This window comes from Drosophila serrata, unplaced genomic scaffold (assembly GCF_035046125.1).
Source record: "Drosophila serrata isolate PLE 108 unplaced genomic scaffold, ASM3504612v1 contig_241, whole genome shotgun sequence".
Taxonomy (NCBI): Eukaryota; Metazoa; Arthropoda; class Insecta; order Diptera; family Drosophilidae; genus Drosophila; species Drosophila serrata.
Genome location: NW_028257139.1, coordinates 4,173,001 through 4,193,949, shown reverse-complemented (window position 1 = coordinate 4,193,949; position 20,949 = coordinate 4,173,001). Strand labels below are relative to the sequence as shown.

Here is a 20,949-nt window from a genome sequence, read left to right as displayed (position 1 = left end):
GATTAAATTCAGTGGGGCAAATATGGTAATCTGAGACGTTCTTCTATTGTAAGCGTGTGTTGGAGCTAAAGACGCAGACTGGGGATCAGATTTCAAAGCACAGCGGTTTGAACTTCTGACTTGTAGATACGAAATACAGCTGGAGATAAGCAAATATAGCTTTTTTTTGACTGAAAGGTGTTATGGAGGCTACGGACAGCATTTATAACGTCTTAAAATAATTTAAAACATTCTTTTATGTATATATGTCATTCTCATAAAAGAAATAAATGGTTCCACTTTGTGTCTGCCCAGTGGACCACATCAACATGAATCTATAAGAAAGTGCAAAAACCTTACACCTGAACTCAAAGTCGTCACCGGAATAAGTCAAGAACAAGAACCCGGGCGGATGTTTGCTGAGAAGCGCGACTTGTATGACCTATGGGGTAGGGTTACCCGCAACCTCAGACCCACGACCTCCGAGTGAAAGACCCCGACATTATGAGTTTTAAGTAAGTTCGCATTTATTTTTGTTAGCCTACGAATGCAGCTTAGATCTAATACTAGGCTAGGTGAACACACCTATGGAAGATTAGGGGACTCATTGGAGGGTAAGCCTAGTGCGCAGTATTTATACATATATGAAACGAATGAGTGTGTGCATGTCTTCTTTTTGGTTATCAGCGTGGCCAAACAATTACGGGCGGGAGATATCACGGCAATTTCGAAACGTACAAGGTAGAAAATAGTGGGAAATGGGAGTGCTCGGCCTACTTGATAACGATGTTCTGGGCCAGCCGCTTAACGAAGTCTACGTTCAGAAAGTTGGCCATCAAGGTTAGCACAGACTTCTTGGGTGGACGGCAGTGCCTCAGGCCAGCCTCCTGGCAGCACACATTCGGGAAGCAATCCAACGTGGAGGTGCACGCCTTTGGGTGCAAGTCAAATATGGGCGGAGGAGGAGCAGTGCACTCCAGGTACTCGGAGACTGGCAAAAGAGGAGGGTTTCCAAATAAGATTTAAAAAGTTTATTTATTAACTTTAAACTTACGATAGTCAAAGGAGCGCTTCACTGGCACAGGTGCTGTTTCCAGTTCCGGCTGCGAGGTACGACAGTACCGCCTCCGACCATCCGGACAGCAGACCCGGGGCCAGCAGTCCATGTCCGTGTTGCACTCTTGGACATCCCACCAGAGCTCCGCCAGCGGTCTGCTGGGGCACTTGCGAGGTATCAAACCCAGAATGGCTGTACGAAATTATATAGACATCAATTGGTGAACTAAATCCCTGGTGACTAGCTCTACTCACGTGCATGTGGAGCTTCCTCCAGGGGCTTAGGAACACCCGACGCACAGCTACTTGCTCCGAAGATATCGCAGCACAGCTCATCGCGCTGCCAGACGGAACAATCTCGATCTGTCTTGCAGATCTTAGGGAAGAGCTGGAAGCGCACCTCGTTCTCCCGCGGACAGTTGTACTTCAAACGGAGCTCAGCGGCCGCCCGCTTGCCCTTCTCCTTGTCCGCATCGTTGTCATCCGCACTCGGAAAATTCAAGGTGGGCAACGCAATTCGAAAGGGTCCATCCGTGGAGGGTTTCAGTGTGGTTGTTGTGGTCGTAGTTGAGGACCTAGGGCTCGTTCTATCTATTGTGGTGGAGCTCAGTCCGCCACCTGGGGGTTTCCTGGTGGTCTTGAGCTGTTTGCGCTGGCTAGCCTTTTCCTCCTTGGGACTGAACTTCTTGGGCGGATGGGGCTGCTTGGTCGGCGGGCGCACTGCCACCAGACTCTGCTGGCCAAAGCTCCAGAAGTTGGGGTTGAAGAAATTAAAGCCGTTGGCCAGGCTGGGACGCGGAGCTGAGGAAATGTGGAAAGTGGGTTAGCTGTGTGCTCAGTGGCCATTAGTGTTTCTGCTCCAAATAGCAGACATTACACGTCAAGTAAAGCGCAGTTCCCGCCGCTCATAAAGAGCGTTTGTTTCATTATTCAGCAGGCAGAAAGCTGGCATGAATGGTGGATTAACCAGTTGCCCCATGCTTTCCACCCACTCCACGAGACCGTGTTCCCATCGCAATTACGTGCATCGCTGTGGCAATAACAGCTCGGACCCCGGTGAATCACCCACCGAGATCTCCTCAACTGACAGAGAGCATTACCCTCGTCCATTAGCGACACTTCCTCAGAAGATGGTGCTTTAAATTTCCGAGCCATAAAACGGGCTAATGGCGAGTCAAGTTCAGGGTGCCTACAATTTGGCCTGCCCACCCTAAGCCAGGGTAGATTATGATTACATGGATTCTAAGCAGCCGGTGTAAACGATCGTGATCATGCAAATTACCAAAGGCCTAGGCCCCAATAATTCGCGGCCTTGGGTTCGACACCATGGCTCGGATTTAGCCAAGGTCTCTTGCCGCTGCAGCAGTCGAAACCGGCGATTCGAAAGCTTCGCTGCTCCAGTTATCGACGCTCCACACCTAACCTATGCACCTTTGTATGTGGACTTTGGCGAACTCCAAACTCCAGACTGCAAACGGGTATATCAGGTTTTCGACACTTTGAATACTCAATTGCGGTCAGAGTAATGGATTTGCAAATCCAAGGCGAATCTATTTATCTATTTTACTTTGCTGCATAAAATATATATATTTTTTGGTTATCTAAGATGTCTAGCAAAACTCATAACTTCTTAAAAAATCTCAATTTATTAATCTCTTTATAAAGAAGCTTTGACATAATAAAAAAAGATCGAAATGTAACAAACAAATTTAACTTAATTCGAGCCAATAATTTTATACCCTTACAGGCTTTGCAGTATGCAGATTTAATAGTGCAATAAAAACGAGCACATAAAAGCTTTTCGAATTAAAATTAATGCAATTTCGGCTTAATTATGATGTCCGAAAAACTTAGATTTTTCAACAAAATGGTCTGTTTTTATACCTTTTTGCCGGGTATAATTTAAGTCAGAAGCTTGTAACGATGTGAAGGAATCATTTCCGAACCTACAAACCATATATATTCTTGATCAGCATCAAGCGCTGAGTCGATCTAGCCATGTCCGGTCGAAAAATAAATTTTTGAAATTTTTTCGAAAATTGAAAATTTTATGTCAAAATTTGACAAAAAATTGAAGTTGTTAAATTTGAAAACTGAGTATGCAGATTTTTTAACCTATTGCAAATTAGCATAGAACAGCTTTCCGAATTAAAATTAATGATTTTTTGGATTAGTTATGCGTTTTTTAAGACTATGATTTTTTGACAAAATTGTCTGTTTTTATACCTTTTTGCCAGGTTTTAAAATTTTAGTCAAAAACTAACAATTGCATCAACAAACGCAGCATGCAGATTTAATAGTGCAATAAAAACGAGCATAGAACAGCTTTCCGAATTAAAATTAATGCAATTTCGGCTTAATTATGATGTCCGAAAAACGTAGATTTTTCAACAAAATGGTCTGTTTTTATACCTTTTTGCCGGGTATAATTTAAGTCAGAAGCTTGTAACGATGTGAAGGAATCATTTCCGAACCTACAAACCATATATATTCTTGATCAGCATCAAGCGATGAGTCGATCTAGCCATGTCCGGTCGAAAAATAAATTTTTGAAATTTTTTCGAAAATTGAAAATTTTTTAAGTGGTTACATCATTAAAATTGTCAATATTTGACAAAAAATTGAAGTTGTTAAATTTGAAAAATGAGTATGCAGCTTTGGTAATGTACTAAAAACTAGCATAGAACAGCTTTCCGAATTAAAATTAATTATTGTTTGGCTTAGTTATGAGTTTTTTTAAACTATGATTTTTCGGAAAAATGGTCAGTTTTTATACCATTTTGCGGGTTTTTATAATTTTAGTCAGAAACCTATAACAGCATCAACAAACGCAGTATGCAGATTTGTTAGAGCTTTAAAATCTTGCACAGAAAAGCTTTCCGAATCAAAATTAATGCTAATTTGGCTTAATTATGATGTTTCGAAAACTTAGATAATTTAAGAAAATTGTCTGTTTTTATACCTTTTTGCATCGTATAGCTTTAGTCAGAAGCTTTTAACGATGTGACGGAGTCATTTCTGACCCTATAAACCAGATATATTTGTGATCAGCTTCAACAGCCCAGTCGTTCTAGCCATGTCTGAACAAAAAATAAATTTTTGACATTTTTCCGAAAATTGAAAATTTTATAAGGGGTTACATCATTAAAATTGTCAAAATTTGACAAAAAATTGAAGTTGTTAAATTTGAAAGCTGAGTATGCAGATTTTTAAATCTATTGCAAATTAGCATAGAACAGCTTTCCGAATTAAAATTAATGATTTTTTGGATTAGTTATGCGTTTTTTAAGACTATGATTTTTTGACAAAATTGTCTGTTTTTATACCTTTTTTCCAGGTTTTAAAATTTTAGTCAAAAACTAACAATTGCATCAACAAACGCAGCATGCAGATTTAATAGTGCAATAAAAACGAGCATAGAACAGCTTTCCGAATTAAAATTAATTCAATTTCGGCTTAATTATGATGTCCGAAAAACTTTGATTTTTCAACAAAATGGTCTGTTTTTATACCTTTTTGCCGGGTATAATTTAATTCAGAAGCTTGTAACGATGTGAAGGAATCATTTCCGAACCTACAACCCATATATATTCTTGATCAGCATCAAGCGATGAGTCGATCTAGCCATGTCCGGTCGAAAAATAAATTTTTGAAATTTTTTCGAAAATTGAAAATTTTTTAAGTGGTTACATCATTAAAATTGTCAATATTTGACAAAAAATTGAAGTTGTTAAATTTGAAAAATGAGTATGCAGCTTTGGTAATGTACTAAAAACTAGCATAGAACAGCTTTCCGAATTAAAATTAATTATTGTTTGGCTTAGTTATGAGTTTTTTTAAACTATGATTTTTCGGAAAAATGGTCAGTTTTTATACCATTTTGCGGGTTTTTATAATTTTAGTCAGAAACCTATAACAGCATCAACAAACGCAGTATGCAGATTTGTTAGTGCTTTAAAATCTTGCACAGAAAAGCTTTCCGAATCAAAATTAATGCTAATTTGGCTTAATTATGATGTTTCGAAAAACTTCGATAATTTAAGAAAATTGTCTGTTTTTATACCTTTTTGCATCGTATAGCTTTAATCAGAAGATTTTAACGCATGTGACGGAGTCATTTCTGACCCTATAAACCAGATATATTCTGTGATCAGCATCAACAGCCCAGTCGTTCTAGCCATGTCTGGACAAAAAATAAATTTTTGACATTTTTCCGAAAATTGAAAATTTTATAAGGGGTTACATCATTAAAATTGCCAAAATTTGACAAAAAATTGAAGTTTTTAAATTTGAAAGCTGAGTATGCAGATTTGTTAAATCTATTGCAAATTAGCATAGAACAGCTTTCCGAATTAAAATTAATGATTTTTTGGATTAGTTATGAGTTTTTTAAAACTATGATTTTTCGGACAAAATTGTCTGTTTTTATACCTTTTTTCGGGGTTTTAAAATTTTAGTCAAAAACTTAACAATTGCATCAACAAACGCAGTATGCAGATTTAATAGTGCAATAAAAACTAGCACAGAAAAGCTTTCCGATTTAAAATTAATGCAATTTCGGCCCAATTATGATGTCCGAAAAACTTAGATTTTTCAAGAAAATTGTCTGTTTTTATACCTTTTTGCCGGGTATAATTTAAGTCAGAAGCTTGTAACGATGTGAAGGAATCATTTCCGAACCTACAAACCATACATATTCTTGATCAGCATCAAGCGCTGAGTCGATCTATCCATGTCCGGTCGAAAAATAAATTTTTGAAATTTTAATGAAAATTGAAAATTTTATAAGGGGTTACATCATTAAAATTGTCAAAATTTGACAAAAAATTGAAGTTGTTAAATTTGAAAACTGAGTATGCAGATTTTTTAACTTATTGCAAATTAGCATAGAACAGCTTTCCGAATTAAAATTAATGATTTTTTGGATTAGTTATGCGTTTTTTAAGACTATGATTTTTGGACAAAATTGTCTGTTTTTATAGCTTTTTGCCAGGTTTTATAATTTTAGTCAAAAACTAACAATTGCATCAACAAACGCAGCATGCAGATTTAATAGTCCAATAAAAACGACCACAGAAAAGCTTTTCGAATTAAAATTAATTCAATTTCGGTTTAATTATGATGTCCGAAAATCTTAGATTTTTTAACAAAATGGTCTGTTTTTATACCTTTTTGCCGGGTATAATTTAAGTCAGAAGCTTGTAACGATGTGAAGGAATCATTTCCGAACCTACAAACCATATATATTCTTGATCAGCATCAAGCGCTGAGTCGATCTATCCATGTCCGGTCGAAAAATAAATTTTTGAAATTTTTATGAAAATTGAAAATTTTATAAGAGGTTACATCATTAAAATTGTCAAAATTTGACAAAAAATTGAATTTGTTCAATTTGAAAACTGAGTATGCAGATTTTTTAACCTATTGCGAATTAGCATAGAACAGCTTTCCGAATTAAAATTCATGTTTTTTTTGCTTAGTTTTTAAGTTTTGAAAATTCGAAAATAGTTAATAGAAAAATATCGGTTCAAAGAATTCAAATATTTTAAGCTTAGTTTTGATAGATTTCCCTCGATCCTATAATTAAATTGCAAACTAAGTTAGTTTCCTTTCTGGTTTAAGTTAAATTACAGCGGGGTATTTTAAAAAATGTGGTATACTCGTCATCTTTAGTCAAATTAAAACTAACAAGTATAATAAGTAATAAAGTCTTAAACAATGGGGTAGCCCTATCTTCGGCGCTTTGATTCCACTTGTTTTATCACTTTTCGCACTCAAGACAACTTCTTCGTCAGTATTGTCGTTGTTTTTACATTCGCAATATCAATCTTTATGGCCGAAACCGAAGCTAGGTCAGTGCCAGAGCCAGCATCTTCGACCAGTTTGCCTGACATTCGAACGTTCACCAAGCCAAAAGCTAGTCATCACATGGACAAAGTCTAGCTTAACCAGGCTGGGATCTAATAGCTCTAAGGATCTTTAAATTACAATTGCATTGTATTAGGAAAGTTTTCGCTCTATTACTTTTTATCAGATGTATTCACTTGGATTTGATTTTGTATCTCATTTCTGGTAATTATCTTTAACTGTCAACTCACTTGTTGTTGTGGTTGTTGTTGTTGTTGTCGTGGTTGTTGTACTTGTAGAAGTGGATGTTGTTGTTGTGGAGGAGGCGACGGGCCTGCGCCGGCGCACGATCTGGGTACGCCTGCGCTGGTTGGATGCACTTTGCTGGTGCCGCCTGGCCTGATCCGATCCCACTGTCGCCTGCAGCTCTCGTGCAGCTTCATTGGCTGGCAGTGGAGCTGGGAGCGGGAGTTTGTATTGTGCAACCCCGCGGCCAGCAGATGCCTTCGCTGCTGTTGCACAACCGATGGATACGGCAGCTAGAAGCTGCAGCCACAGCAGTCTCATAGCGTCTGGATCTCTTTTTGGGGGTCACTGGTCCGATGACCTCACTTTTGGGAGCGACTGCAATCGGTGGCACCTGCAGACAGCTAATCAGTCATCATGGGTAACAGCAAACACGGTGGTAATATATGCTATTGGATTGGTGTTGGATTTAAAGCTGGGCAAGCGCGACCACGTTGTTTAAACACCAAGCGACCGAATCAGACTCCCAAGCTAAATTGGCGAATGTGCAAAACCGAATTTTCGGCAGCGGAGTCGCCAGCTGAGATGGAGCGAATCGGTAGCAAGCTAAGAGAGCTAAGCGGGGGCTGACCCGCTCTTTAGCGGCGCAGTGGGGCAGGCCCCAAACTGGTTTTGGCTCTCGGCCTAATGGGCTTTTAGCTGGCTTCCACTGCACTCGCTGCGCTGATCGGATCGAAGCGGTGGTGTTGTTGGTAGCTCGGGCAGCGTTGATGTGGACGCCACTAACCCACTGTCGTAGAAATGAGGAAATGCAGGCCATCGCGCGCAGGAGATTGCTTCCGGCTTTCCAAAAGGACCCCATCAATTAAGAATACACAATGTCTTGACAAGTTCGCGTGGGATTGATACCACGTAACTAAACTGGCCGATAGGCTTAATGCCGAGATTAAATATTTAACTATAAATCATTTGTTAGGGTACCTTTCTTCCATTATATTTTTGTTGAATTTTGATTTAAGAAAGATGCTGTTTTTGGTAGTACAAGTACTGCTTGACCACTAAAACCACTAAGTAAGTCAATCTTGTGTTAAACGCATTGGCAGCCAACACCCAGATTCCAAGCTATTAGCCAATCCGCCCATTAATGTTTATTATCTATCCAAATTGAATACCGGCTTTGCATTAAAGAACCTGTTAGTAAAGAAGGTAAATTGGATTTGGAATCTCTGAATGCTGAATATTAAGCAAAGATAGCATAACCATAGCTATTTGAAATATAGATTTTAACAGATGTATGCAAAACCTTGAGCTTACTTGTAACATAAACGCAACAGCTGCAATTTGCTGCCCGCCAAATGGCGAACCATTAAGATCTGCATCTGAGCTAGTTTAAGGATGATCCGCTCTTTAGCTTATGAAACCGGTTGTTTTTGTTTAGCTTGCCGCTTAGTGCGAATTTAGATGACACTGACAGATCACACTCGAGTTCGTATGTACACATGTACAGGGAAATGCACACTTTTCCGGCAGTAATCGCACCACAACACAAATTACAACACTCATTCGACTACATGGTTTCTTGTTATGGATTTAATTAGATGGAGATTTAAACAAACTGGTATTTTAACAAAGATCCTTCGTGGAAGGCGGCAACTGTTAGAATCCTGCGTGCTCTGGCGTTGTCTTGCGGGCCCTTCTGGTTTCTTGCTTAAGAGATTACTTTGGAATCGATGCCAGATGTTGTGGTGCACACGTTTCAGCTTTGTCGTCGCTTAAATCTCCAAATGATTATATGGTTGCTGTTGCTGCTGCTGCTGTTGCCGGCATATTAATATACGAAGTCCCCATCATCTGAGACGACTGTGTGTATTAATATGCCGAGTTTGTTTTTCGACACGCTCTAGGCGCGTCTAAAGGCGAAGAGGACGTTTAGTCCAGCTGCAAAAAGAAATTCGATTAGTCATCGGGTCATCTTTCACTTTAATCCGTTGAAGAACTCACCTTCTTGAAGCCAATGTCGTTGGCGTACTCCCTGAAGCACTGACGGCAGATGTTCAGGCCGTACTTGCGGATCAGACCGTGGCGGTTAGAGCAGGCACGGCTGGAAAGTAGAAACGGGTAGAGCATTAGATCGGTTTTACACAAAAATCCGGCACCTTAAGCTTGGCATAACAAAAATTCACAGCAAAGCACTGTCGCCGCACTCGGCTGCTCCGCTGCCATGGGCGAGCGTCGCACCGCCTCGGACGGCTTTTACTTTGGCCACCCTCAATTATGGAAACTGTTCAAGATGTTTAAAAACGTATTTCCGTACTCAACCGGGGGCAAAAGAACATAAGAACATTCAGCAAACAAGTGCAAACATTACAAAAAGGCAGGCGCCATGCGTGCAGGGGTCTGTGCGTGATTAACCTCACTTTCTACAGGCATGCGAAAGAGAGCAAAATACGGGTATACGGGACAAGCATTTAAACAAATTGTACACCAAAGGGTGTGCCAACCTACGGGCCACAAGAATCTTACCAGCATCGGGAGCCTTGGCCGTATTTGCGGGGATGCGAGTACCAGAGAGTAGCGAAACCCATGTTGGCGTTTTCACGAGAAATTCGAAAAGAAAGAGGATCTAGGGGTGGGAGTCGGTCGATAGTTTGCTATTCGCCCCTTATGAACCAACTATCGATACGGGACAGTTAGCGTCGATGAGTTAGCGTCGAAATGGAACGGTGGGAAAATGGAACATGGGGAGTTTTTTTTTAATATTTTAAATCAAGCTACTTTTTCAAAAACTGTAATAAGCCCTAGTCCAATGTTCAAAAGTTATTTAGTACAAACTTTCTACCAGGGCAAAACGCTCTCTGTAAAAACAAAAAATTATTTTTGAAATTTTTCGAAGCCACCAATTTTGTGCGCAGTGTTGAAAAGTGTTTTTGAAAGATTAACGCTTTGTTTTTTTTTACTTGTACAGCGTCGGTTTTTCAGCTGCTGTTTTAGTTGTGTTTTTATCGTTTACCATTTAATTTCCCATTTTCCCCTTCCGCGTGGCCTACTGGGCATCGTAATAATATAGTTATAGCCATGGACGATTCGCGCCGGTCGATCGCGGGAAAGGAAAGTATTCAAAAAGGGGGTTTTACTTGGAACATAATTGTTCTGATTGTGATAATGCCAGTTGCAGTATGTGGATAGAGTTTTAACACTTGCATCTCCCTGCAGATAGACTCTCGCCGTTCATCGATCATGACCAGCGATGAAAGCACTATGTATTTATCCTTTGACTCTGACGAAAAGTGGCAATCGGCAATGGTTACACAGAGCAGCCAGTTGCTGGACATGCACGCAAACAGCAAGATGGAGGCAGGAGATGACAAGGATCTCAGGCGCGCTGTCCTGAAGGATCTACATCAGCTGTCGATCAGCCAGGATACGGACCTGAACTCGCCCCTGCGTCCTTTTGACAAGAGTGTTCTAAACAGACACAATGCGTTAAGCTCTACGCCCTCCAAGGATACTGTTCCGGCGGTGGAAATGCCGCCGCAGTCCCTTCCGCTCGACCTAACCAGCGTGGATAACAAAGAGAACTCGCACCCAGATGGCGGCGACAACTCCACGCTGTCCAATTCGGACTTGACCGCCAACACAGTCAAAGCAAACACCCTAAAGACTGAGGATGCCACCATTGACGAGGTAGCTGAGCAGGAGGTGGCCAAACCCAGTGTGAGCACAGTTTATCCGCTGAGTGATAACGTCGTGCTGGAGAACATCACCGAGGGTGAGAAAGTCCCCATTTTCTGTGAAGCCTCGTTTTTCATTCGCTTCTTTTTAACAGTTTCCAACGAAGAGGTGTCTGTGATGGCTTCCCCTCCTGTACCGAAAGATATTCCTTCCAAGGGATCGAGGAGGTCAACGAAGTCTCCGAACTGATTGCAAAAATTCTGAAGATGACCAGCGACACTATGGAGCCATCTACCGTGTCCACATCGAAAGTTGAGACAGGCAAGAGACAGTCCATGACCTCTTTATATTCGGCGCCTTTGCCACGCCCCCGGCGCTCGTACCTGCCCACACGCATGTCTGTAGTGGTAAAGACCACACTGAACAGTCCGGCACGCAAGCGGCGCACAAGCTGCCTTCCCGTCTCTCGCAAATCGGTGGCTGCACCGGTGCCTTCCCGTAAGCTGGACGTTGCAACCAACACAAGTGGCCAGAAGATCGCGGCTACGCTGCCCAAACCGCCGGCTAAAATCTCACCCGTTATGTTCAACTGTAAGACTTGCAAAGCCACGTTCCGCGTGAAGAGCCTACTGACTGTGCATGAGCGCATGCACAATTTGGCTGAAAACAGCCCCAAGGCCGTGAAACGCTTGGCAAGCGCCACTGCAACTAGTGCCAGCGGTTCGCAAAATCGCTGCAAGTACTGTGACAAGAACTTCGCCCTGGAGCGCGCTCTACACATCCACCTGATGGAGAAATGTGACAAGATACCGCCGGGGGAAAAGCGCAAGCTTCAGTACACAGAGCTCAACCATGTGAAAAAGGCCCAGCTGCCGAAGATAGCTGTTGTCAGTGCACCAGCAAATCCACCAAAGCCCCAACTACGCATGAGCACCATTCCGACCAAGGGTAATTTTACCACCAAGAATCCTGCAAGCAATTCGGCTAAGAGAAACGCCAAAGTAACCCTACACATGAATTTTAACTCAAAGTAACAATTGTAAATATTAAATATTTACGTTGAATATAGAAATATAGATTCTCTTAGCCGATAATATGCCAAATGTGTATTATAACACAAATGTACTCATATTTGCAGCTTTTTCGAATGGAGACAAACTGATGCCACCGCCGTCCGTGAGGAAGGTATCCAAGAATGTTGCCCATCTCGGGGTCTATCGCACTCCCACGAAATCCGTTCCCTGTCACCTATGCAAGCAGTCATTCAAGAGTATCCTCGAGTTTACCACCCACAGCCTAAAGGTGCATGGAAAGGGACCGGTCCAGAAGATCGCCATCACCGGGGAAGATGACGCACCGAGTGCCATGGATTAAATCAAACGTTTCGAGTGTAGCCTTAGTCTAGGTCTAAGTTAAGTGTACTTTAATCTCTTCCCCCAGTTTGAATACACGTTAACATAATCACTTGGTCTTCTTCTCGGGCGGAGGCTTCATGTCCACTCCTTCGGTTTTGATGTCCAGAGGTCCAGTGGCGTTGTTCAGTTCAGCGGCTGCATTGATATCTTCTCCCGCTATCGCCGACTGCTGAATGTTCTGCAACATGGGCGGAATTGGTGGCGGAAATTTGCGCAACAGTTCGGCAAGCAGCATGTCCACACGCTGTTTCTGAAACAGGGTGCCACTGTTTTCCTCCTTTGCCGCATTGGCGTCCTTCTTGTCCGCCTTGGATTTCTCAGACACTGAAATAAATAAGCTTTTGCAATCAAAAATCCATGGAAGGTAGCTCACAACAGGTCTACTTACAAACTTTGTTGGTGGAAAAGTCCCAGGTGTAACCCTTATTGGGATGGTAGCGGGCATAGCTGCTGGCTTCCTCGAAAGCGGACTGCAGATTCACAACGGTATTGAGCTGCAAAGATAAGCCATTAAGCCAAGATGAAAGTAATTTAAAGCGAGAATACTTACTATACGAGCATTGATGACGTTTGCCAGATCAGGGGCCTTGTAGACAGTGCCGCCGATGATGTAGTAGTCGGCAATGGGTGTCGCCTCCGAGGGATTGTGTCGATGCTGTTTGCGGATAACATACAGAATGGGCTCGGCCACATGCAGCAAGATGTACTCCAGGCCGATCATGTTGCTGAAAGCGTTACAAATAAATGTATTTTCTGGATACACAGCTCCAAATTCAGGGATACGTACTGTAGGTGCTCCGCTCCCAAACGCTGCATCCGAATGGTCTCGTTGTTGCATATGTGATCGTAAAAGGGATTGGATTTGCGACAGAAGTAGTCCATGACGCTCTGCGGACTGAGGGTGGCCATCATCTGGGTGTCGTGCCAGGAGAGGCGCAGGTGGTCGTTGGTCATCTGTCGGCTAGCCATACTGGCGATGCGATGCACGTGTCCGGCGTCCGGTGCCCGATCTGGGAAGTACTGGTTGTTAAGTTCTGTGGCCGGCGACGCGACTTTTGGCAATGGCAGCGACAGCGGCAGCGGCTGTTTTCTAGGTCAATGACGACGAGACCGCTTCTTTCCGATTCCTATTCCTATTCCTAGCGATCGGTTTGTTTACAATCTATTTTCGGCTGCCAATTTGGACGATTGATTTTTTTAATTTATTTGTTGTGCAATAAATAATTTTGCAACGCGCTGTCGTACGTCGCTCCTCTCCTTACTTATCTCTCACGGCTCTGATCCTGTAAGTTAATCCTTTGCTCTGTTGCCACGTTTATTAAATGTGATTGCACGTTCGTTGTGTTTTTTTCTGCCCTATAAAACAAACAAATAAGTTTTTGTTGATATTTTTTCGTTCAATGAGTAGAGTGGCCTTAGAACGGGTTCGAATTTAGGCTGCCACCAATCATAATCGGTCAGGAAAAATCAAGTAAGCATAGCTGGTCGCACTGTCACCCGGAACGGAGCAGTGTGACCGGTAAGAGTTTCGCCAAAAACCCATTTCCCGCCGTTACCGCCCGAAATAAGAAGCACGCAAACACTTTTGGTCGCACTGTCACATATTTTGCAGGAAGTGGACAGTCCCAACGAAAAAGAAGAAGCAGGAGCTGCGAAAAAGTTTAAAAATAAACTAATTCCGTTTGAAATCAAACTGATATTCAATTTTCCGGCGCGCAATCACCGAAGCAGCCGCTCACCGCCCAGTCAAGACATAGCTGCCGAACGATCGCACACGAACACAAACAAACGGATTTGATCAAAGTTTGCGCTCTCACGGATCTTGGGTCGTTGCCGTCGCCATCAATATTGGGAATATCAGTTCGTTTTGTACCCTTCGTCGTGGCGCACGGGAAGCAGACGCTGAGCAGCGCACGGCTCCTGCAATGGTAACACAAACAGCTCATCCGTAACCATAATCAGTCAGAAAATCAATATGTAGCACCCTCTGCCCCCATGTACTCGTGCCTGTCCAGCTCTAGTGCATTTGTACATAGACAACGCGACTTCTCCTCCTATTGCTGCCCCATATTAGGCCTTCAATCGAATCACCCGCACAATACTTATATGTGCGTACGCTTTTGTAGGCGGCCAGTCAAGGTCGCATGATTCTCGGCCAGGCGCGCACATACATACACCCGAAAACGTTCTTTTTTTACGCCGCCTCACCTTGATTTTCAACAATATTCCGTCTGTTTGTGTATGTGTTTGCCAGTGTGTGTGCTGTTTCCATGGATGCACCAAATCTTTGTTTATTCCACCTGATGTGGAGGCATCTTGAAACCAATGTAATCTTTTTGTAACTGTCCCGTGTAAATAGACTCCGATGTGTGTCCAGTGTTTAGTGTGCGCCTTGTTGATCTTCGAACGGAAACGACTCTATTCTATTCTCTTCTAGATTATTGCACACATTAGCACGTTAAGCGGACTCCGGATCCGTTGCAGATCCGTATCACAGTCAGTTTCAGCGAAATGCGCTACATAAAACCGGAACCGTATTACGAAGTAAACCGAAACAGCGCCAAATCTCTTCCAGCTCCACACCGATGTTTATGGAATAAATTGACTAATACGTATCTATATTGCAGGGCCTTCCACCGTTCAATGTCACCGGCAGCCCGTTTAATGTGGTGCCCATCCACAACTACCCGGAGCTGATGAAGGACACCTGCGCCTTGATCAACGCAGAATGGCCGCGATCGGAAACGGCGCGCATGCGCTCACTGGAGGCCTCCTGCGACACACTGCCTTGTAGCCTGGTGCTGACCACAGAGGGCATGTGCCGGGTAATCGCCCACCTCAAGCTCAGTCCGATCACAGCCAAAAAGAAGGCCTGCTTTGTGGAGTCGGTGGTGGTGGACAAGAGCTACCGGGGTCAAGGCTTCGGCAAGCTGATTATGAAGTTCGCCGAGGACTATTGCCGCGTGGTGCTCGACCTGAAAACCATCTATTTGTCGACCATCGACCAGGACGGTTTCTACGAGCGCATCGGGTACGAGTACTGTGCACCGATAACCATGTACGGGCCGCGTCACTGCGAACTGCCGAGCCTGCAAAATGCCAAAAAGAAATACATGAAGAAGGTCTTATAGACGTCAACGCCAGTAACTGTAGTGAGATTAGCCCAATTGGGTCATGCCGAGCCCGATCAGCGTGTGGCGGTTAACTAGTCAAATTGGCAAACGCTTGAATTCTTCACGGACTTACCTGCCAACAGCTGCACCGGGGCCGCAACCCGTGGGCACCACGGCACCCTGCCAATTGTCAGTTGTCAATGGGGTGGAGTGCTTCCACGTCCATTGGGGTCTCGGTGTGCAGCCGGAGCTTTTGATTCCATTACACCGATAAGCAAACACTGTGTTGATTTTTGGATATTACTTTCCACGTGTATTTTTTAATCTTTTTGGTTCTTTTTGTATGACAAAGGTGACCATAACCCCGTCCCCTTTTGCCTGTTCGGTACATGTATAGGGACTATATGTTAACTTAAAGCCAACTGTTTATAGCCGTTATGATTTGTTATATTGTATTTGCTCAAGCGTGTGCCTAGGCATAGTTGCTCCTAGACGAAAATCTACCTGCCTGCGATGATAATAAGTAGGAAAGAAGCTCAAGTAACTTCCAACGAAACATAGCATATACATAGACATATCGAGCCTTAGCATTAAGCACTCAACGAAGGCAATAACTTCCAATAATAAATCGTGTAGAAATCATAATTGAAATGCCAAAGAAGCCATTTATGTTTTAGTTTCTGGGCGGAAATGGCGAGGCGTCGCGACGGAAGCAGCTGTCTGCAGCATGAGCGATGCATCCCCATCTCGCCGAGATGACAAGTCCAAGTTCACGGCTGCGGCTATCTATAAATTTATGTTATTTTTGCGCAACCAAATTTGACGGGGGCTCGGACGGGCCCAAATGGTTAATGCCCGCCGCCGCCCAGCGAGTGGCGTCATGCGAATTGCTTCTGTTACAGAAATAACCATACAGTGATGTAAGGCGCGCAGAGATCTCTGCGTCTGCCAAAAAATGTCTCTCTTGTGTCCCGGGTGGGGTGTGCGTCTCTGTTCTGATAGCGGAAGCTGTTGATCTGATCTCTGCTGCTGATCTGCTGGCTTGGCTGGCCCACACGATGATTTTTTATGGTTACACATTGTTCGAATACCTGAATGGCGTTTGGTGCGACAGGTGCTAATGTGCCGACATTTCGGGGTGTCCGTGTGTCCGGTGCCAAAGCGAATCCGCACGTAATTGCAATTAAATATGTACGTTATCTTCTAAAATGGAAAGTTTATTGTGCGCGCGCTCACATTACATACGTACGGGTTACGTATCATTTGGGGAATCAGGGGTACTGGGACTACTATAGGAATATCAATTTAAATGTATTTGTACGACTCGAATGATCATCAGCTGCAAATGGATATGTGTGGTCCAAAGTGGACAACGAAGGTTAGCTCTAGGCAGTGTTCGGAGTCTTGCCTATGCCGCACACCTTGCCGTAGTGCTCCGGCTGGTCCAGGCTGTCGATGATGAACTTGCCCAGATCGTATTTGGACACCAGGCGGTAGGGGGCCTCATCGTGCACCACGGTGTAGGCGGTGGACGGCTCATGGGCGATATGCGGCGGTAGGATAGCAATGTAGTCCAACCCGGAAGCCTTGGTCAAGTCCAGCATGCGCTGGTGTTCCTCATTCAGTTTGTGGAACACAGCTGGAACCTCCTTGAGGGTTCGCAGCAGGAACGAGGACATGACAATGGAGAACTTGGTGATCTTCTCTTCCTTCATCGCCTTGATCAAGTTTGCAGTGCCTTGGGACAGCTCAGTGGTAGCCTCGAGCTTGTTGCGGGTGCCCAGGATCACGGCCACTCCGTCTACGCCCTCGATGAGACGCCTCACATCCTCGTAGTTTGTGGCATCGCCCTTCACTAGATCAACTTTGGACTTGAAACGCTCCGGAACGGTGGCCTCAGTGCGATAAAGCAGACGGACCTTCAGACCTGGAAGATGCAAGAATTAGCATGACTCCATGACCCCGCTGGAGCACCTACCTTTCTGTAGGGCGTGATCCACGGCACACTCGCCGGTCATGCCGGTGCCACCGATGATTGCAATGCGTTGCATAATGTCTGCTCCTGAATCCAGACGGGAATGTAAAGCCTAATGTCCACTCTTGGTCGCGCGAAAGTGCAGTCTCACCTGTGATCCAGCAGGTGGTGGTGGTTATCTAGCAAATTCCAAATCGTAAGTGCCTCCAGCGGACTGCCTTCGCTGCGTTCTCACCTCGCCGGCTGATTCTATATCTCTCTCTCTCACGCACACCAGCAAGCAGGTGTGTCCGTGTGAGTCTTGGAGCAGCACAAGAAGCGATACTGACGATCAGATATACGTGCATACATATGTATATAGATAGCAATATCTCTAGTAAAAACAATATTTTTATTTACAAACGCTTTGGGTGCTCATTTGTCATGGTGATTAATGTTAAAAATTAATAAGAATTTGAATTGGCGAATCGCGGAATTGCTCAGTCTCCAGCACTGGTAGCGGCGGGCAGTGTTGTAAAGTACTCCGCCGTGAAAAGTTTAGCCGCCAAAATTTGTTTACGCCTGCGACTCGTCGGAATAGGGATTGTCTGCCGGATTCTTCACCCGCCGCAGCGTGATACCCAGCTTAAGTTCGCTCAGGAAGTCGGTGGTCGCTGGTTTTCGTTCCGGTCGCGGCTTGATACCGCTTATTGTGGCCGCCTTCTGGTCCACTTTCTGCAAGGATCGGAGGAGAATAAGAAATCCGTGCATATTTGTTATTGCTCTGGAATATGGACATACCTTTAATGCTACTCCCTGGCGAATACTGGCGAGGAGCGCGCCCCGATCATCTCCGCCGGCAGAGGCTACAGGAGCAGCCGTTGGCTGAGACTTTTGCATAGGCGGCGGTGGCGGAACACCGGCCATACCAGCTGGTGGAGGCGGCGGGGGTGGTGGCGCTCCACCTGCAGTGGCAATCGGCATTGGAGGCGGCGGTGGAGGAACGGCTGCAGATAGTGCTGGAGGCGGTGGTGGAGAAGGTACGTGACCACTTGCAAGTTTATTGTTTTGCATTTGCATCGGTGGCGGTGCAGCTGGGACATGATTGTACACTTGCTTCGGTACCGCAGCCGGCGGTATATAAGCAGATGGTGTTCTAGCTCCAGTCGGTTTGACCGGAGGAGTAGGTGGCGGTGGCTTAGCAGCTGGCGCGTACTCCACCTGTGACATCGAAGCCGTCGAGTTGGTGTTTGGAACTATCGTTGGCTTTGGCGGCGCAGGTGGAGGAATGCGCATGGTGCCCGCTTTGCGCTGAGGCGATATTGTGGCGTATGTCGCAGTCGGTGCCTTCTGAGTAGGAGAGGGCCTCACCTGGCGGATGTCGATGGCCGCAGGGTACCCATGTGCGTGCGAGTTGTTCGCTGTGACCGCCGAGGGAGGCGGAGGCACTTTTGGTCTGTTAACCTGCTGCTGCTGCTGTGGCTGGACGTAAACGGGAATCACGGATCCCACCTCTTGCTGTCTGACGGAATCTGGAGGAACTGATCCTGGAGCAGGCAGATCCATGTCCGAGATGTCAACGAAGCGTGAGGTGAGCGAGGCATAGTTGGAGAAGTTCGGAACCGGCGCCGGCTTTGCAACGGTTGCCATTGGTACCGGCGGAGGCGAGGGCGGAGGAGTAATCTGATTGTTGGTGGAAATGGTGGCGTAGAGTAGCGGCCGGACCGGTTCCTGGACATGAGGCTTGGCCTGAAGATCACTCTTGGTGGGCTGTGGGAGCGAAAATCGGTTTACTTACTGGCTCTAACGCTTCAAGGACTTACCATCCACGTGAAGTTTGAGTGCACAATCTTCTTGATAACGTCCTGGCGCCGCATGTCACTAATATCCGCCTCCGTAATGCCCCGCTCCATCATGTACTTCCGCAACACATTGTCGTTGGACTCGGCGTTCAGATCGAAGGCGTTCCTTGTGCGATCCCGTGTCACATCACCGGATACATGTTGGAAGTTGACGGGGCCGCTAATTTCGTACTTGGAGCCCTTGCTGCTGACCAAAACACTGGTGGCGAAGCTGGGACCCGCCAGGGCAACGGCAGGCGGGGCACCGGCATACCTGTCCAGGCTGTTTGACGAGGACGAGCTCTTCATGCCGTCAAGACTTCCGTTGATGCTGGCGTTGTCGGCGTAGTATGGCGGAGGGCGGACTGCTGGCGGCGGATGGGCGAACACGTCGCTGCTCACTTGCATAGACGGCGGCTGGAAAGAGAGAAACGGCTGCGTTCAGGACCAGGGAGCGAGCAGTGATGCAAATGAATGACTGATGAGGTAAGGAGGAGGAGCTCCTTGTCGCCGGACATTACCACCCAATAACCGGGCCCCTTATTGCTCCTAATTATGTCATAGACGTAGGCGCGCCGCATGATGGCCGGTAGACGATCGAGGTCGTCGGACAGGTTGGCCTTCCGCAGGTACAACTGGAGCATTTCATCGACGCCCTGGCCCCGCACATCAAAGGTCTTGCGAAAATCAATGGCCCTGCCCTCCAGCTGCCGAAACTCCACGGGCTCGGAAATGTAGGCGTATGAGTAATCATCCATAATGGCACTAGAAAAGCGGATACGTAGTTGGAGCTGCGTTAGTAGGGCTGCTAAGGATCGCACTGGGTGCCGCCCCACTTGGCTTTTGTCTCGGATCTCTCCCCAAAGCCGTACGTCCACAATATGCCCTGCGGTATTATCTAGTTGCCAATTTGCAGATAAGAATTGCTGGCGCAACCTGCGTTTTTATCAATTTCGGATTCGGATCGCGGTGGGCCTTCACCGCCGCTGACTCATCGTCCGGTTAACTCAGAGTCTTTAGCCCTAAGGCATACGTGAGCCATTAGCGAGGAGCAATTACCGTATGCACCGAGGAGCAGGAAGATCCAGGCTGGTACAGCAGATCCCGGAGAGAAGACGGAGTTAGATCAAATCGAAAATGGAATCGGATCGGCAGCCGGAGAAGCAGTTTGAACGGCACAAAGCAGTTTGGCGGACTGATTAACCGCGGTGGTATGCCTTGTTAGGCACTGCGTTTACTCATTTCGCGAACCGCCTTATCTGGAGCCGAGGCACTGATAACTGATAACCGGGGGCCAGTAATCACCTGGGGCCGCGACAACCAAGTCTCCGACTCCGGCAGCGACAGCCTGAGCCAAAAGAAAACATAAACAATCGGCGTAAACTATATTTTGGTAGAGACTCCCAGATAAACGCGTCACCTGTCAACTCGCTGGCTAGGTTGGGTAAGTCCAAGAAAATTGAAAGAAATAACGATAATGAGTAATATCTTCACAGAAACCGGAAACGGTCGTCATTCGAGTGTAATAACCGGCTATAAAATAGTAGTATATTCCTTACTGGAACATCATAATCTCATATTATGGACAAGATTTCAAGAATCTATGTACATATTTGTATATATCAGCAAGGAATATCACCAACGTATGTGGAGAGGAAGGTATTGGTATTGGTTAAGTTAATTTTATTGTTTTTAAACTCATCTTTTATTTTATGATTCATAGACATAAAATTGACTTTAAGTCATCTAATGATGCGGATAATGCTCTCCATCTTATAGGGTTGTCATTAAGATTTGCAAGTTTGTGTGGCATTAGATAGCTGTCA

At 45.1% G+C, this 20,949-nt stretch overlaps 7 protein-coding genes across 14 annotated transcripts; 2 read left to right on the top strand and 5 right to left on the bottom strand.

The window, feature by feature from the left end:
* Positions 1-484: 484 nt before the first annotated feature.
* Positions 485-8,669, bottom strand: LOC110188654 (uncharacterized). The gene is made up of 4 exons (XM_020958432.2): positions 7,134-8,669; positions 1,291-1,836; positions 1,034-1,228; positions 485-970 (listed from the first exon to the last, which is right to left on the bottom strand). The coding sequence occupies exons 1-4, from the start codon at positions 7,447-7,449 to the stop codon at positions 753-755; spliced, it is 1,275 nt and encodes a 424-aa protein (XP_020814091.2). The 5' UTR covers positions 7,450-8,669; the 3' UTR covers positions 485-752.
* Positions 8,670-8,696: 27 nt separating this feature from the next.
* Positions 8,697-9,746, bottom strand: RpS29 (ribosomal protein S29). Its single transcript, XM_020958593.2, has 3 exons — positions 9,652-9,746; positions 9,130-9,229; positions 8,697-9,066 (listed from the first exon to the last, which is right to left on the bottom strand). Exons 1-3 carry the CDS (start codon positions 9,711-9,713, stop codon positions 9,058-9,060), a joined length of 171 nt encoding a protein of 56 aa, XP_020814252.1. The 5' UTR covers positions 9,714-9,746; the 3' UTR covers positions 8,697-9,057.
* Positions 9,747-10,318: 572 nt separating this feature from the next.
* Positions 10,319-12,264, top strand: LOC110188748 (uncharacterized). The gene is given in 4 exon segments (XM_020958589.2): positions 10,319-10,897; positions 10,955-11,014; positions 11,017-11,748; positions 11,939-12,264. Coding segments are annotated over 4 exon segments (1,560 nt in total). The 5' UTR covers positions 10,319-10,365; the 3' UTR covers positions 12,175-12,264.
* Positions 12,183-13,755, bottom strand: MED6 (mediator complex subunit 6). 2 transcript variants are annotated; one of them, XM_020958590.2, is made up of 5 exons: positions 13,478-13,730; positions 13,003-13,387; positions 12,766-12,940; positions 12,604-12,709; positions 12,183-12,539 (listed from the first exon to the last, which is right to left on the bottom strand). In XM_020958590.2, exons 2-5 carry the CDS (start codon positions 13,182-13,184, stop codon positions 12,262-12,264), a joined length of 741 nt encoding a protein of 246 aa, XP_020814249.1. In that variant the 5' UTR covers positions 13,185-13,387; positions 13,478-13,730; the 3' UTR covers positions 12,183-12,261. The 2 variants fall into 2 exon arrangements, with proteins under 2 accessions (XP_020814249.1, XP_086688139.1); XM_086832013.1 differs by having other exon boundaries at positions 13,003-13,755.
* Positions 13,756-13,781: 26 nt separating this feature from the next.
* Positions 13,782-15,989, top strand: Naa80 (N-alpha-acetyltransferase 80). 2 transcript variants are annotated; one of them, XM_020958591.2, is made up of 3 exons: positions 13,782-14,143; positions 14,653-14,759; positions 14,843-15,989. In XM_020958591.2, exons 2-3 carry the CDS (start codon positions 14,727-14,729, stop codon positions 15,344-15,346), a joined length of 537 nt encoding a protein of 178 aa, XP_020814250.1. In that variant the 5' UTR covers positions 13,782-14,143; positions 14,653-14,726; the 3' UTR covers positions 15,347-15,989. The 2 variants fall into 2 exon arrangements, with proteins under 2 accessions (XP_020814250.1, XP_020814251.1); XM_020958592.2 differs by lacking the exon at positions 14,653-14,759 and having other exon boundaries at positions 13,812-14,143.
* A 535-nt stretch (positions 15,990-16,524) lies between these two features.
* LOC110188190 (flavin reductase (NADPH)) lies at positions 16,525-17,759 on the bottom strand. 3 transcript variants are annotated; one of them, XM_086832014.1, is made up of 3 exons: positions 17,539-17,754; positions 17,307-17,482; positions 16,525-17,255 (listed from the first exon to the last, which is right to left on the bottom strand). In XM_086832014.1, exons 2-3 carry the CDS (start codon positions 17,377-17,379, stop codon positions 16,714-16,716), a joined length of 615 nt encoding a protein of 204 aa, XP_086688140.1. In that variant the 5' UTR covers positions 17,380-17,482; positions 17,539-17,754; the 3' UTR covers positions 16,525-16,713. The 3 variants fall into 3 exon arrangements, with proteins under 3 accessions (XP_086688140.1, XP_020813428.1, XP_020813429.1); XM_020957769.2 differs by having other exon boundaries at positions 17,307-17,390; positions 17,455-17,748; XM_020957770.2 differs by having other exon boundaries at positions 17,307-17,759.
* On the bottom strand, positions 17,676-20,818 carry Whamy (WHAMM and JMY related). Of its 4 annotated transcripts, XM_020957767.2 has the most exons (5): positions 20,183-20,319; positions 19,645-19,888; positions 19,106-19,540; positions 18,084-19,052; positions 17,676-18,017 (listed from the first exon to the last, which is right to left on the bottom strand). In XM_020957767.2, the coding sequence occupies exons 2-5, from the start codon at positions 19,879-19,881 to the stop codon at positions 17,859-17,861; spliced, it is 1,800 nt and encodes a 599-aa protein (XP_020813426.2). In that variant the 5' UTR covers positions 19,882-19,888; positions 20,183-20,319; the 3' UTR covers positions 17,676-17,858. The 4 variants fall into 4 exon arrangements, with proteins under 4 accessions (XP_020813426.2, XP_086688132.1, XP_086688133.1 ...); XM_086832006.1 differs by lacking the exons at positions 19,645-19,888; positions 20,183-20,319 and adding an exon at positions 20,683-20,818; XM_086832007.1 differs by lacking the exons at positions 19,645-19,888; positions 20,183-20,319 and adding an exon at positions 20,429-20,541.
* Between the last annotated feature and the right edge of the window lie 131 nt (positions 20,819-20,949).

Bases quoted from the DNA above. Each gene is read 5' to 3' on its own strand.
- RpS29 (XM_020958593.2), bottom strand. From the start codon at position 9,713: ATGGGTTTCGCTACTCTCTGGTACTCGCATCCCCGCAAATACGGCCAA. The intron at 9,230-9,651 runs GTAAGATTCTTG...TCTACTTTCCAG, and splicing joins GGCCAAGGCTCCCGATGCTG to CCGTGCCTGCTCTAACCGCC.
- LOC110188654 (XM_020958432.2), bottom strand. From the start codon at position 7,449: ATGAGACTGCTGTGGCTGCAGCTTCTAGCTGCCGTATCCATCGGTTGT. The intron at 1,837-7,133 runs GTGAGTTGACAG...ACATTTCCTCAG, and splicing joins AACAACAACCACAACAACAA to CTCCGCGTCCCAGCCTGGCC. The intron at 971-1,033 runs GTAAGTTTAAAG...CTCTTTTGCCAG, and splicing joins GAAGCGCTCCTTTGACTATC to TCTCCGAGTACCTGGAGTGC.
- Naa80 (XM_020958591.2), top strand. From the start codon at position 14,727: ATGCGCTACATAAAACCGGAACCGTATTACGAA. The intron at 14,760-14,842 runs GTAAACCGAAAC...TCTATATTGCAG, and splicing joins AACCGGAACCGTATTACGAA to GGCCTTCCACCGTTCAATGT.
- Whamy (XM_020957767.2), bottom strand. From the start codon at position 19,881: ATGGATGATTACTCATACGCCTACATTTCCGAGCCCGTGGAGTTTCGG. The intron at 19,053-19,105 runs GTAAGTCCTTGA...TCGCTCCCACAG, and splicing joins ACTCAAACTTCACGTGGATG to CCCACCAAGAGTGATCTTCA. The intron at 18,018-18,083 runs GTATGTCCATAT...CGATCCTTGCAG, and splicing joins GCCAGGGAGTAGCATTAAAG to AAAGTGGACCAGAAGGCGGC.
- LOC110188190 (XM_020957770.2), bottom strand. From the start codon at position 17,379: ATGCAACGCATTGCAATCATCGGTGGCACCGGCATGACCGGCGAGTGT. The intron at 17,256-17,306 runs GTAGGTGCTCCA...TGCATCTTCCAG, and splicing joins GGATCACGCCCTACAGAAAG to GTCTGAAGGTCCGTCTGCTT.
- MED6 (XM_086832013.1), bottom strand. From the start codon at position 13,184: ATGGCTAGCCGACAGATGACCAACGACCACCTGCGCCTCTCCTGGCAC. The intron at 12,710-12,765 runs GTAAGTATTCTC...TTATCTTTGCAG, and splicing joins ACGTCATCAATGCTCGTATA to CTCAATACCGTTGTGAATCT. The intron at 12,540-12,603 runs GTAAGTAGACCT...TATTTATTTCAG, and splicing joins CTTTTCCACCAACAAAGTTT to TGTCTGAGAAATCCAAGGCG.